The 14828-nt window shown below is 43.6% G+C and overlaps 1 protein-coding gene across 1 annotated transcript in view; it reads right to left on the bottom strand.

The window, feature by feature from the left end:
* LOC143298632 (protein dachsous-like) overlaps positions 1 to 14828 on the bottom strand; it is a 178766-nt gene that overhangs the window by 6433 nt on the left and 157505 nt on the right. The window contains exons 16-24 of the mRNA XM_076611511.1: positions 14587 to 14786; positions 13707 to 13940; positions 12924 to 13133; positions 9642 to 9853; positions 7507 to 7807; positions 5106 to 5296; positions 3251 to 3545; positions 982 to 1156; positions 1 to 74 (exon numbers count right to left, since the gene is read on the bottom strand). The exon at positions 1 to 74 is cut by the window's left edge and continues 614 nt beyond it. Of these exons, the coding sequence (XP_076467626.1) occupies positions 1 to 74; positions 982 to 1156; positions 3251 to 3545; positions 5106 to 5296; positions 7507 to 7807; positions 9642 to 9853; positions 12924 to 13133; positions 13707 to 13940; positions 14587 to 14786 (1892 nt within the window). The remainder of the gene's footprint in view (positions 75 to 981; positions 1157 to 3250; positions 3546 to 5105; positions 5297 to 7506; positions 7808 to 9641; positions 9854 to 12923; positions 13134 to 13706; positions 13941 to 14586; positions 14787 to 14828) is intronic.

Here is a 14828-nt window from a genome sequence, read left to right as displayed (position 1 = left end):
GGCTGTAGTCCCGGTCCACGGCGCTCACCCGCAGCACCTCAGCCCCCTTCTGCAGGGACTCCTTCACCGTGGCGCTGGACGAGGGGAGGGGGGGGGGAAGGAAAGGAACATGAGGTTATACAACTAAACGAAATAAGATTTAAAAGAATAATGGTAAAAGGAAATAAGATTTTAAAAACAAGCTTTTGGGGGGGGGGGGGGGGGCGATTCGGGGTAGCGGCTAGCTATAAATGAACAGTTCTTTTGATGGTTAGATTTTTTTTTTTTTTGGGGGGGGGAGGGGGGAGGGGGGGGTAGCGGGGTGTTTCATTATTGAATCAAAACTCTCAACATAAAAAACAAAACAAAAAAAACCCCCACAGCATCCACAAATAAAAAACATACATATAAACAAAGAAAGAAAGAAATGCTCAAGGTAAGAGAACCCGAATGAAACATACACACACACACATATATATATGTATATATATATATATATATATATATATATATATATATATATACACACACACTCTCTCTCTCTAACATCCCCCTCACATACACACACTCTCTCTCTCACCCCCCCCCCCTTTAGCATCCCTTCCCCCAAATACATCCCCCATCTCCTCTCCAAAACACACACACACACACACACACACAGATATTTGCAAACCAACACCAACTCGACCCAGTTTTAACCAAGCAAGATGACGAAAGACTACACTCTTAAAAAGCAACAACAACAACAACAACAACAACAACAACATAAAATAAAATAAAATAGAATAAAATGAAATAATATAAAACAATATAAGACAAAATAAAATAAAACAAAATTCAATAAAATAAAATAGAAATAAAATATCTTAAAACAAACAAACAAACAAACAAAATAAATGAAACAAAATAAAATGAAATAGAAACAGAATTATTTATTTATTAAAAAAAAAAAAAAAAAAAAAAAAAAAAAAACCGTCAGACGGAGATCTCTCCCTCCCTCACGTGTAGTTGCTGCGCAGGAACTGCGGGCTGTGGTTGTTGATGTCGGTGATGTAGATCTGCACGGGCACCATGGTGGACAGGGTCGGGGAGCCGCCGTCACGCGCCACCACCACCAGCTGCACCACAGACTCCGCCGACGACGAGGCCCGTAGGCTATGGTTGGTGAAGATGGTGCCTGGTCGATCGTGGGAGGGGTACAGAGAGAGATTCAGGTTCAGTTTCAGATTCAGATGGTTTATTCATTAAGGCCAAAGCCCCATATGAAAGAGGGGCGATAACAACATTTGTGTATGTCACCAGAACTATAGCAATTAATCATGACATAATTATATCTCTTAAGTGAAAAGTTTTATATAAATATAGAGCCAAATTACGTATAAGTCCCTCATCTGTAGATACCATCAGCAGATTAAATCGAAATGAACATGGATATATATATATATATATATATAATATTTCTTTGGGATAAATTTTTCACGAAGAACACACAAAACGGGGCATTTCAAAACAAAGTGTACTTCATCTTCTATCGACTCTTTACACAATGGACAAAAGAGATCAGAATTGTGTACATTTTTATATCGGTACCTGTGGGTGTTTATTTCCGATATACCAAGTCTAAATCTTGCCAAAATGAATCTGAGATGTCTATCCATATTAAACAAGAGATAATTCTTCACTATGGTTGGTGAAGATGGTGCCTGGTCGATCGTGGGAGGGAGGGGTACACAGACAGAGAGAGAGAGAGTGTGAGTGAAAGGATGGACCAATAGTCATGGACACAGAGAGGAGGTAAAACTTAGCAGCTTGGAAGAAGTGTGTTGTGGGAAGAAAGAGAGAGAGAGCAGGGGAACGGGAGAGAGGGAGAGAGGGAGGGAGAGAGAGAAAGAAAGAGAGAGAGAGTGAGAGAGTGAGAGGATGGACTAACAGTCATGGACATAGAGAGGAGCTAAAACTTAGCAGCTTGGAAAATGTGTTGTGGGAAGAGAGAGAGAGAGGGGGGGGGGGGAACGGGGAACAGACAGAGAGAGAGAGAGAGAGGGAGAGAGAGTGAGAGAGTCAATGAGATAGTTATGGACACAGAGAGGAGCTAAAACTTAGCAGCTTGGAAGATAGTTGTGTTGTGGGAAGAGAGAGAGAGAGACAGAGAGAGATTGGGGGAGACAGAGAGAGAGAGACAGACAGACAGACAGACAGACAGAGACAAGAGAGACAGACAGAGACAGAGACAGACAGACAGAGACAGAGACAGACAGACAGAGAGACAGACAGAGACAAAGAGAGGCAGAGTACAGACATTTCCACTGACCAACCCGCCTGGTCGGACATTAATTAATTCATCGATTCTGGAGACAAACATGGACCATGCTGCTAATGGTAAGAAGTTAACTCTCTCCATACGAACGGCGAAAGAGACGACGTTAACAGCGTTTCATCCCAAGTACCATCATCAAAATATTGCAAGCGGAACGCTCTTATACTGAAGAGGTGAATATTGACAAAGAATACCACAGTTCTGACGACGGAAGCTAAAGGTTGGGTCATTCAGACACCCACTGGACATCCGAAGGGTCTGTGTAGAGGAGAAGAGAGGACTGGCCGTACTGAGTGAGTTAAAGGTAAAAAAAGGTTTCTAAATCTAAAGGTCCCATGCGCAGCCTTTCACGGCCATCGCGGCAGTGACTTCACATCCCCTGTGTCCAGGGTTCGGAACAGGAAGAACGCTCTCTCTCTCTCTCTCTCTCTCTCTCTCTCTCTCTCTCTCACACACACACACACACACACTCTCTCTCTCTCTCTCTCTCTCTCTCTCTCTCTCTCTCACACACACACACACACACACACACACAACGGCAGATGGAATTCTTTTTAAAAGATCAGTAACACGCACGCACACACACACACACACACACACACACAAAGGGCAGAGGGTACTGATATAGATAAATAAATTAATTAATTAATCAATTAGTCAATTAATTAAAAATAGATAAACAAACAGACAAATAAACAAACAGATACATACATACGTCTGTACAGACATACTACATACATGAATAGAAAACATATAAACAAGCAAACAAATAAATGAATAAACAAACATACAAACAAACAAATAAATAAACAGACAACCAACCAAACAAATACAACCAACCAAACGAACCAACTTTTCTTCCCCCCCCCAAAAAAAAATGCGCCCCCCCCAAAAAAAAACAACAACAACACAACAACAACAAACAAACAAAAAAAAAACCACAAAAAAACTCACCATTGCGAGGGTCGATAGAGAAACTCGGCCACGATGACGACGACGACGACGACGACATACCGCCAACACTACCGCTTCCACCACCACCACCGCCGACATCCAGGCTATAGGTCACATGGGCGTTGACGCCGTCGTCCGCGTCCGTGGCCTGTACGGTGAGCAGGGACTTCCCCGGCGGGGTGTTCTCGGGCACGGCGGCCTGGTAGCTCTGTTGGCTGAAGATGGGGGCGTTGTCGTTGACGTCCTCCACCTCCACCACTAGGGTGGTGCTGACCGTGTGCTGTCCGTCCGTCACCTGTGGGGGTCGGGTGGGGGTGGGGGGGGGGGTGGTGGGTGGAGAGAATAGAACGGAATAGAACAAAATGGAAAGGAATAGAATAATATAAGAGTGGAATAGAATAGGATAGGATATAGCAAGGGTGTAGAACAGAATATAACAACGATATAAAATAAAATGGAATGGAATAGAATAGTACAGAGCAGAACCATGGTATATAGAATAGTATGGAATAGAATAGAATGGAATAGAACAATGGAATGGAATAGAACCGGATAATGGTGTAGAACAGGATCGAATGGAATAGGGCAGAATAAAATTGAACAACGGTATGGAATAGAATAGGATAATGAGGTAGAACAGAATGGAATGGAACAGAACAGAATGAAATAGAACAATGGCATGGAACAGAATAGAATGGGATAGAATAGAACAATGATACAGAATAGAATAGAGCAATGGTATATAACGGACTGGAATGGAACAGAATAAACTGAACAATTGTACATAACAGAACAGAGAACAATAACATGGTATAGAAACCAATGGAATAGATTCTATTTGTCTTGAAACCTCGTGGTTTATAAGGCACGAGGCACACACATACATGTAACAGAGACAGAGACAGAGAGAGAAGGAGGGAGGGAGGGGGAAAGAGAGAGAGAGAGAGAGAGAGAGAGAGAGAGAGAGAGACAGACAGACAGACAGACAGACAGACAGACAGACAGACGGAGAGAAGGAGGGAGGGAATGAGGAGAGAGAAAGAGAAAGTGAGAGAGAGGGATAGATGGATGGAGGGAGGGAGAGAGAGACAGAGAGAGAAAGAGAGAAAGAAAGAGAGAGAGGAAGGAGAGAGAAAGAGAGAGAAAGAGAGAGAGAGGGATGGAGGGAGAGAGAGAGAGAGAGAGAGAGAGACACACACACACACACACACACACAGACAGACGCACAGAAAACAGAGACAGGCAGGCGCGGCACAACGCAACACAGCCCACCGCAACCACAACCACAACCAACCCACCACTCAACCCCCATCAACCACCATCAAACAGTAACACAACACAAAACAACACACCACAACCACAACCAACCCACCACTCAACCCCATCAACCACCATCAAACAGTAACACAACACAACACAACCCACCACAACCACAACCAACCCACCACTCAAGCCCATCAACCACCATCAAACAGTAACACAACACAACCCACCACAACCACAACCAACCCACCACTCAACCCCATCAACCACCATCAAACAGTAACACAACACAAAACAACACACCACAACCACAACCAACCCACCACTCAACCCCATCAACCATCAAACAGTAACACAACACAACCCACCACAACCACAACCAACCCACCACTCAACCCCATCAACCACCATCAAACAGTAACACAACACAACCCACCACAACCACAACCAACCCACCACTCAACCCCATCAACCATCAAACAAAACACAACACAACCCACCACAACCACAACCAACCCACCACTCAACCCCATCACCAGTAACACCACACAAAACAACACACCACCACAAAACACAACAACAGGAATCGAACCTCCAGCCCCAGAGTGTAGTGCGCCCGGGCCTCGTGGTCCAGACTGGTGGCCAGGAGCACGGTGCCACTGGAGCGGTCGATGCTGAAGGCCCCGTCTGGGTTGCCCTGCGACGTGAAGTCGTACACCAGCACCGGGTTCAAATCCACGTCCGTCGCCGTCACCACGGCAACCACGTAGCCCGCTTGTTTGTCTGGTAGGCGGAAGGACACAGAACAAGGGTTAAAAAACTGAGGAAAGGCACCAAGTGTTCGGTCGCTGCCCATGTTTCTTCCACCCCTCACCCTTCTGACGACAACCTCAGCTTTTTACAGGTGACCGCGTTGGAGCAGGTCAACAAAAGTGGAGGAGCTGAAAAGAAGAGAACTGTTCTGGATATGTAAACCTTGGGGCAGTTTTTGTTGGACTGAACTTGAGAAGCGACAGACATCCGTGGGTTTTCATTGTGAACTCTAGTTCGTGGAGGAGTTACCAGTCTGGTTTGTCGTGGTGGTGGTTACACAAAATCACTGGGATACAGAGAGAGAGAGAGAGAGAGAGAGAGAGTGAGAAGGAGTGACGTGTGCGTAGACAATTGAAGAAATATTTAGAACATGATAACTTTACGTAGTAGAAGACGTCATGTAAGGTCAGACAGATGACGTAAAAAATAGCATCACGTCACCTGTTACTAGTATAGTCTGTGACCAAGCTGCCTGGTGGCAGCGAAAATTCAGATTTTTAAATTTTTTGTTTAACAAAATAGGTGTTGGTTTTCAACTTTGTTATATATATATATATATATATATATATATATATATATATATATTACAAAAACAGAAATGTCAGTACAATGTAAGCTCAGGTTTGACGTCACTGAAAGTTATGTTTTTCTTTGAAAGACAATGAAAATCGAACGCTGTATTTCATCTTGCTTCTTGAATCAAAATATTTAACTCTTTCACTAGTGGCCAGTCAGTTTAGAGTGCAAAATTCCCTTGTGCTATAAACACAGAAAATATGGTGTCTAAGAATAGCTGGGGATCCCCCCCCCCCCCCCCCCCCCCCCCCCCCCCGAGATGTGTGGACAATATGGTCTATGCTACCACCGAACACAAAGAGCAGTAGGTTCATAGGTCTGGTCACCCTTCAGTGACATGGTTCCTCTACCTAGCTGCTGCATAAATGCGTGTTTGGCAGTGAAAGGGTTAAAAGCAAATGTTGTGCAGCACACGTGTGCTAATGCGCATACGTTTGAGAATCTGCATACTGTAGGTTAAAAGCTAGCTGGAAGTTTTTGTTTTTTTTTTAGAACCATTCAAGCACTTCCAAATCTCCTCAGAACACGAACACCTCTCATAATTATCTGTGTAAGAGTCTACATATTCTATGTTAAGCCGAAAGCCAGAACCACTAAAAGAGCACAGACTCTCTCTCCTTCTCTAACACCCCCACAGTCCGGAAAAAAAAAAATTACAAAAGAAATGAATATCAAATAACACTTCACATTTCTTCACACCATATAAAAACCCAATATTCCAAACCACTCAAAGACACCAGACCCCTCCCCCCCCCCCCCCCCCACACACACACACACCCTCCTGAAACCAGCCAAACACAGTCAACACCCCCAAAATTAAAAAATCCCACTTCTCCTTCCCCCAAATAAAATAAATAAATAAAATAAAATAAATGATACAGCACAGCCTTCACAGCAAAACACAGTACATCCACCATTAATGTAATATTAAAGACGCTTTGAGCCACAAGGTATGCTGTATACAAATGCACACTATTACTAGTAGTAGTAGGAGTTGGTGGTGGTAGTAGAAGTAGTATTTCTTTGTCTTTATTTGCAATTTTTTTTAACTTGTTTTATTCCATTCCAATATACAATATGGTCAGCAATCACATTCACTTGCTTATTCTTTTAATATGTTTTAAAAACAAACGCGCATTACTGATATCATTATCACCATCATTGTAATGATAATGATAACAACAACAAGAACAACAACAATAATAATAATAATAAGTAGTAGTAGTAGTAGTAGTGGTGGTACTGTTCTTGTACTTTTTCTTGTTGTGGGTCATATAGTGGGGAATGGAACTGTTAATTTGTCTATAATCATAATCGATTATCATCATTCTTATGTCTTACATCAATGTTATCATCATTATCAATCACTACTATTATTAGTATTATTATTATTATCGTCATTATTACCATTATTATCGTTATCATCATTACCATTATCATAGCATAGCATAGCATAACATAGCAAAACACACAAATGAAAAAAAAAAACTAACCAAAAAAAAAAAACAACTCAACACCAAAACACCATCCCTCCCTCCCACCTCCCCCGAAAACACACACACACACACACACACACACACACACAAAAAAAAAACCCCACTCACTCTCAGGCACGCGCACGGGGCCAGGCCCGGGCGTAGGGAACTTGGGCGGGTTGTCGTTCTCGTCGACGATGGTGATGTGCAGCACGCAGGTGGACTTCCGGAAGGGGAACCCGTAGTCCTGGGCCTCGATCACCAGCGTGTAGGACGACTTGATCTCGCGGTCCAGGCGCGGCACGTCGATATTGGTGCGGATGATGCCCGTGTGGGACGGCACGATCTCGAAGACGTTGTCCGTGTTGCCCTTGATGATGGAGTAGTCGATCATGCCGTTGGGCCCGCTGTCCGCGTCCTTGGCCCACACCTGGAGGAGGGAGGGAGGGGGGGGGGGCAGGAGAATGGCTAGTTTAGTCACCCAGTTTCACATTCATGTCTCAGCGTCGGACAGAATCCCTTGTACTCTCCAAGTGGAGTGATGGCCTAGAGGTAACGTGTAGCGAGAATTCGAATCTGAGCGCGCTGGTTCGAATCACGGCTCAGCCACCGATATTCCTCCCCCCCCCCCCTCAACTAGACTTTGAGTGGTGGTCTGGACGCTAGTCATTCGGATGAGACGATAAACCGAGGTCCTGTATGCAGCATGCACTTAGTACACGTAAAAGAACCCACGGCAACAAAAGGGTTGTTCCTGGCAAAATTCTGTTAAAAAAAAAAAAAATCCACTTCGATAGGAAAAACAAATAAAGCTGCACGCAGGGGAAAAAAAAAAAATGGGTGGCGCTGATGTGTAGCGACGCGCTCTCCCTGGGGAGAGCAGCCCGAATTTCAAACATAGAAATTTTTTGTTTTTTGTTTTGTTTTTTTGTTTTTTTTGTTTTTTTTTATTACATCTTTGAGGCAAGATCACTGACAGCAGCAGCGAAACCCAATGCGTTTAGTACAGTCTTTGAGTGAATGCATTCATCATGTGTGAAAAACTATCAGAGTGTGATTTCCTCCACAGAGTTTGGCCATAGGACGACAACACTTTTGTTGCCATGGTTTCTTTTTCAGTGCGCAAAAAGTGCGTGCTGCATAATACTACGAGACCTCGGTTTATCGTCTCAACCGAATGATTAGGCGCTCAGTTTGATTTGATTTTTTTTTTCCCCAGTCAAACACGGGAGATAGAAACATAAATGGATTCGAACTCACACACTGTACCACTTTGCCACCTTCCTTCCAGTTTCCTTCCTAGAGTTTCATATTCTTCAATGAGCCGTCAATACGTGCGGACTGAATCATATCCCTTATCACGCTACATATCTGCTAAAAAAAAAAAAAAAAAAAAAAAAAAAAAAACACGAGAAAAAAAGGGCGACGTCGTCGTTTATTCATTTATAGTCTGTTCATCTAATATAATGATATTAAACTGAAAATAATAATAATAATAATAATAATAATAATAATAATAATAACAACAACAACAATGATAATTGTCATTATTATTATTATTATTGTTATTGTTTTTTGGGTTTTTTTTTCATTTTTGTTATTATAATAATCATAATCATCATCATCATCACCATCATCACCATCATTATGATTATCATTATTATTATTGTTGTTTTTTGTTGTTGTTTTTTTAAATTTTTGTTATAATTATTATTTCTATCAAAATGATGATTATCATCAAAAAGTGCGAGATGAAGGGGGGAGTGGAGACAATGTCCGGCTTATGCTGCTCAGGCCGTGTCAGACTAACCATATAAAATACATGCATGTAGGTTTGCTACAATCTGATGGGGAAGTCCGAATGTCATGAAATCCTTCACACCCACACCCACACACACGCACAAACACACACACGCACAAACACACACACACACACACACACACACACCTGCCCGCACACACGCACTTACAACTCCACCCCCACCTACACGCCTACATCCACATACACACTCCACCCACTCCACACACACACACACACACACACACACACACACACCTGCCCGCACACACGCACTTAACTCCACCCCCACCTACACGCCTACACACAGACACAGACACAGACACAGACACAGACACACACACACACCTGCCCGCACACACGCACTTACAACTCCACCCCCACCTACACGCCTACATCCACATACACACTCCACCCACTCCACACACACACACACACACACACACACACACACACACACACTTACCTGGGTCACGAAAGTCTGCGGCTTGTTGTTCTCCCAGATGGCAGAGACATACTTGGTCTGGGCGAACTTTGGAGCGTTGTCGTTCTCGTCCTGCAAGTTGACCTGCAGTTTTGCATATGCATGGTGACCTCCGGCCACAGCAGCCACGATCAGGTCCAACTGAGGCGTGCTCTCGTAGTCCAGGAGGGTTGGGTCGGCCACTTGGACAAGACCTGGAAATGACCAAAGCTGGATGGATGCTTGTGTTGTTCTAACAGGGTTTTTTTTTTGTTTTTTTGTTGTTGTTTTTTTCAATTTTCAGTAACTCAAGGAGGCGTCACTGCGTTCGGACAAATCCATATGCGCTACACCACATCTGCCAAGCAGATGCCTGACCAGCAGCGTAACCCAACGCGCTCAGTCAGGCCTTGACAAAAAAAAAAGGGTGAATAAATAATAGATAAATACATAAAAAAATAATAAATAAATAAATATAAAAAAGGTGAATAAATAATAGATAAATACGTAAAAAAAATAAAAAAATTAAAAAAAAAATTTAAAAAAGGTTTCAGTTTAATGGATGTGTCGAAGCTGGCAGAAGGATCCGTGTACACTTCATCTCATCCACTATGAAACGAAAGGGCGGGTGGGGGGGGGGGGGGAAGGAGAAAGATGCCTGGCAAACGCATAAACCTAAGGCACTGGAGTGCAGGCCCTTGGGGCACTTAAAAAAAAAAAGTCAGCTTTTGATTGGTTGAAACATTTGATTGGTCGAAAACAATGTGAACTTTTCAAAGTTGAAACAATCGTGACTGAAATGCGGAAATAAAAAAAAAGAACTGTTCTAAATGAAACTCAAACTGAAGGCAGTTGTCGTAGGACCTGTCAGTCTCCTTTTGTTTTTCACAATTACTCGATGGAATCATGCGCACAGAAGCGATCTTGGAGTTCGTTGTGGGCAGACACAGACACACAGACAGGCACACACAGAGGATAAACCAACCAGTCGGAAAAAAACAACAACAACAAGAAACAAAAACCAAAACCAAACAAAAAGCACACCTACACGCACCAGTCTGTGTGTTGATCTTGAAGGTGTTGTGGACAGAGATAAACACAAAGAGACAGATAGGACAAACCAAACCAAAAATAAATAAATACATAAATAGCAAATGCACACACCAGTCTGGTAGATGATCTTGAAGGTGCTGTGTGCAGAGATAAACACAAAGAGACAGATAGAGAGGACAAACCAAACCAAAACTAAATAAATAAATAAATGTACACTCCAGTCTGGTAGCTGATCTTGAAGGTGTTGTGGACAGAGATAAACACAAAGAGACAGATAGGACAAACCAAACCAAAAATAAATAAATACATAAATAATGCACACACCAGTCTGGTAATCTTGAAGGTGCAGAGATAAACACAAAGAGACAGATAGGACAAACCAAACCAAAAATAAATAAATAAATAAATAATGCACACACCAGTCTGGTAGTTGATGTTGAAGGTGCTGTGTGCAGAGACAAACACAAAGAGACAGACAGAGAGGACAAACCAAACCAAAAATAAATAAATAGATAAATAAATAAATAACATATGCACACGCCAGTCTGCGAGTTGAACGTGAAAGTGTTGTGTGCAGAGACAAACACAAAGAGACAGATAGAGAGGACAAACCAAACCAAAAATAAATAAATAAATAAATAAATAATGCACACATCAGTCTGCGAGTTGATCTCAAAGGTGTTGTGGACAGAGACAAACAGAGACGACAAACCAAACCAAACAAACAAACAAACAAAAAGATGCACACACCAGTCTGCGAGCTGATCTTGAAGGTGTTGTGGGCAGAATGAACGAACGAACGAACGAAATTTTATTTTACGAGGGTAAAGGAGTAAGCACAAGCACTTGTTTACATCCAGCCCTCTGGGCATAAATAATAATTGGAAAAAAGAAGAAAAAAAAGGAAAAAAAAAAAAGCGAGAGTCAATTCACAACACCAACGTCAAAATTACATAAGCATGAGCAAACATAAACATAGAACTTATGTACAATACAATATCGCGATAGATGAATAACAACGAGGACAATAGGGTAGGGGCGTGGTGGAGAGCGGAAGGAAGAATGGACAAGGGGAAGAGTAAAGAAGGTAGGGGAGGCTGACTGAACAGACAGATATAGTGACAGTGACAGTGGAGAGACATAGAGAGAGAGACTGACAGGGGAGGAGAGAGGCGTATATATATTGACAATCTATACATGTTTTTGGTTTATAATTGATATGTGTCACATAATCACATATTTTTCAATAAATGTGCACGATATATGTTTTTGACTCACTTGTGTAAACAAAGTGAGTCTATGTTTTAACCCGGTGTTCGGTTGTCTGAGTGTGTGTGTGTGTGTGTGTGTGTGTGTCCGTGGTCAACTTTAACATTGACATTTTCTCTGCAACTACTTTGTCAGTTGACACCAAATTTGGCATAAAAATAGGAAAAATTCAGTTCTTTCCAGTCATCTTGTTTAAAACAATATTGCACCTCTGGGATGGGCACAAAAAAATAAAGAATGAAGCCTAATTATATGCAAACTGCATTTACTGTTATATTTATATTTTTTGTATTCTCTAAACTTGGCACTTTGATCTGATATTCTGACCCAACAACTAGAGCAGTCATTATTATCATTTTTTTGTTCAAACAGGAACTTCTTTTGCTAAGCATGGAAGTTTTATTTATTTTGCAAACGTTTTTGGTGCAGATAGTAAAAAAGGGAAATTACTCTGTAATTAATGCTAGGGGAGTTAATTTGCTTTAAACTGATCTTTCTCATCTCAAACATTACATTTTGAAATTATACTCAATACATAAAAAGCTTGGATTTTTTTTTTTTTAAAGTGTATCACAAGTGAGTCTTGAAGGCCTTGCCTCTCTTGTTAAAGTTAGGGATGCTTTTTACAGTGTTTACATTGAGGCAGGAGAGGTTCGCAGAGACAAACAGAGACGACAAACCAACCAAACAAAAAACAAAACAAAAAAATAAAACAAAACAAAAATATGCACGCACCAGTCTGCGAGTTGATCTTGAAGGTGTTGTGGGCAGAGACAAACAGAGACGACAAACCAACCAACCAACCAACCAAACAAAAAGAAAAAAGAAAAGAAAAAGATGCACGCACCAGTCTGCGAGCTGATCTTGAAGGTGTTGTGGGCAGAGACAAACAGAGACGACAAACCAACCAATCCAAACAACCAACCAAACAAAAAAAAAAAAACAAAAAAAAAATGCACGCACCAGTCTGCGAGTTGATCTTGAAGGTGTTGTGGAAGTTGCCGTTGGCGAAGCTGTAGGTGACGGCGCCGCTGCCGCTGTAAGGGGCCACGCCCACAGTAGTGACCGTGGTGTCCACCCGGGAGTTCTCGGGTATCTCCTTCACGTACTCTTGCTGGTCGAAGGTCAGCTGAGGGGCGCTGCCGCTGTCCCCTACCGTGATCTCTGCCACACCTGTGTGAGTGGACATGAGTTTCATGAGTTTCAGTTTCAGTTCCAAGAAGGCGATGCACACACGCAGACACACACACACACACACACAGACACACACACAGACACACACACACACACACTCCCTCCCACATCCTATCCACCACAGATACATATGCGGCAATTAAAAAAAAAAGAAAAGAAATCAACTTTGTCAATGGACCTTTTAAATGTCACAGTGTGAATCAGTAAGGGCGAACACACACACACACACACACACACACACACACACCCATCAACACACCCCTCAGCACCCCTCCCTCCCCCGACCCCTTACACACACACACACACACACACACACACACACACACACACACACACACACCACACCCTTACCCACCACCCACCCACCCATAAACCCAGTGACCCCTGGTGCTGAGGGCAGCACACACACACACACACACACACTCACACAAACACACACACACACACACACACACACACCCATCAACACACCCCTCCCCCCCCAACACACACACACACATACACTACACACCCTTAACCACCACCCACCCACCCACCCATAAACCCACTAACCCGTGGTGCTGAGAGCAGGAGAGCCCTGGTCCCTGGCCACCACCAGCAGACTGTGGTACCCCAGGGCGGCCTGGGACAGGGCCTGGCGCGTGCTGACCCTGCCCGTCACGGGGTCCACCTGGAAGAAGGCCCTCGTGTAGCTCTCCGTGCTGTTCAGCAGCTCGTAGCGCACCGTGCCGTTGGGGCCCGCGTCAGGGTCGTCCGCGATCATCTGGGGATGGATGGATGGATAGACTTATGGGTGAGGGATGGTGGGAAATGAGAGACTGGGGGGCGGGGGGGGGGTTGTGCTGGGCGTGGTGTGTTGGGGGTGTGGTGCGAGTTGTGTTGTTGGGTGTTGTGTTGTGTTTTGTGTTGTGTGTGTGTGTGTGCGTGTGGTGTGTGTGGTGGCGGTGGTGGTTTTTGTGTGTTGTTTTGTGTTTGTTGTGTTGTGTGTTTGTTGTGTGGTGTGGTGTTTTGTGTACTTTAGTGCGTAGTTTAGTGTGGTGTGGTGTGTAGTGTGGTGTTGTGTGTCGTGTCGCATTGCGTTGCGCTGCATTACAATACAAATTCACATTCACATTCACTGACACAGACACACCTTCACAAAACACACACACACACACACACACACACACACACACACACACACACCACACATACATTACCTATGTTTTTGTGTTTTACATACCTTAAGGTTTCATGACGCCAAAATCTATTCTTCTCTGTTCTATTCTATCCTATCAACACACACACACACACACACACACACACACACAGACACTACACATACACACCCATCCACACACACACACACATCACAAACAAACCACCCACACCCCCACGACCCCAACCGCACCCACCCACACCCCCACAACAACAACAACAACACCACCCTCACCTGCAGCACTGTCTGGCCATGCCCTGTGGTCTGGGAGGCGGAGGTCTTGTAGGGCACCTGTCTGAAGACCGGGGAGTTGTCGTTGACGTCGTTCCACAATGATGTGGATGCGGGCCGTGGAGTTCCGCGGCCCGGAACCCCCTCCGTCAGAGGCCACCAGCAGGAACTCGAAGGAGGCGTTCTTCTCTCGGTCGAACACCCTGGTGAAGTGAGTAACCGACACAAGCCGTTTAAATATCAGT

The sequence above is a fragment of the Babylonia areolata genome, chromosome 24, assembly GCF_041734735.1.
Source record: "Babylonia areolata isolate BAREFJ2019XMU chromosome 24, ASM4173473v1, whole genome shotgun sequence".
Classification (NCBI taxonomy): domain Eukaryota; kingdom Metazoa; phylum Mollusca; class Gastropoda; order Neogastropoda; family Buccinidae; genus Babylonia; species Babylonia areolata.
The sequence above is the reverse complement of the archived record's forward strand: the minus strand, read 5'-3'. Positions and strand labels throughout refer to the sequence as shown.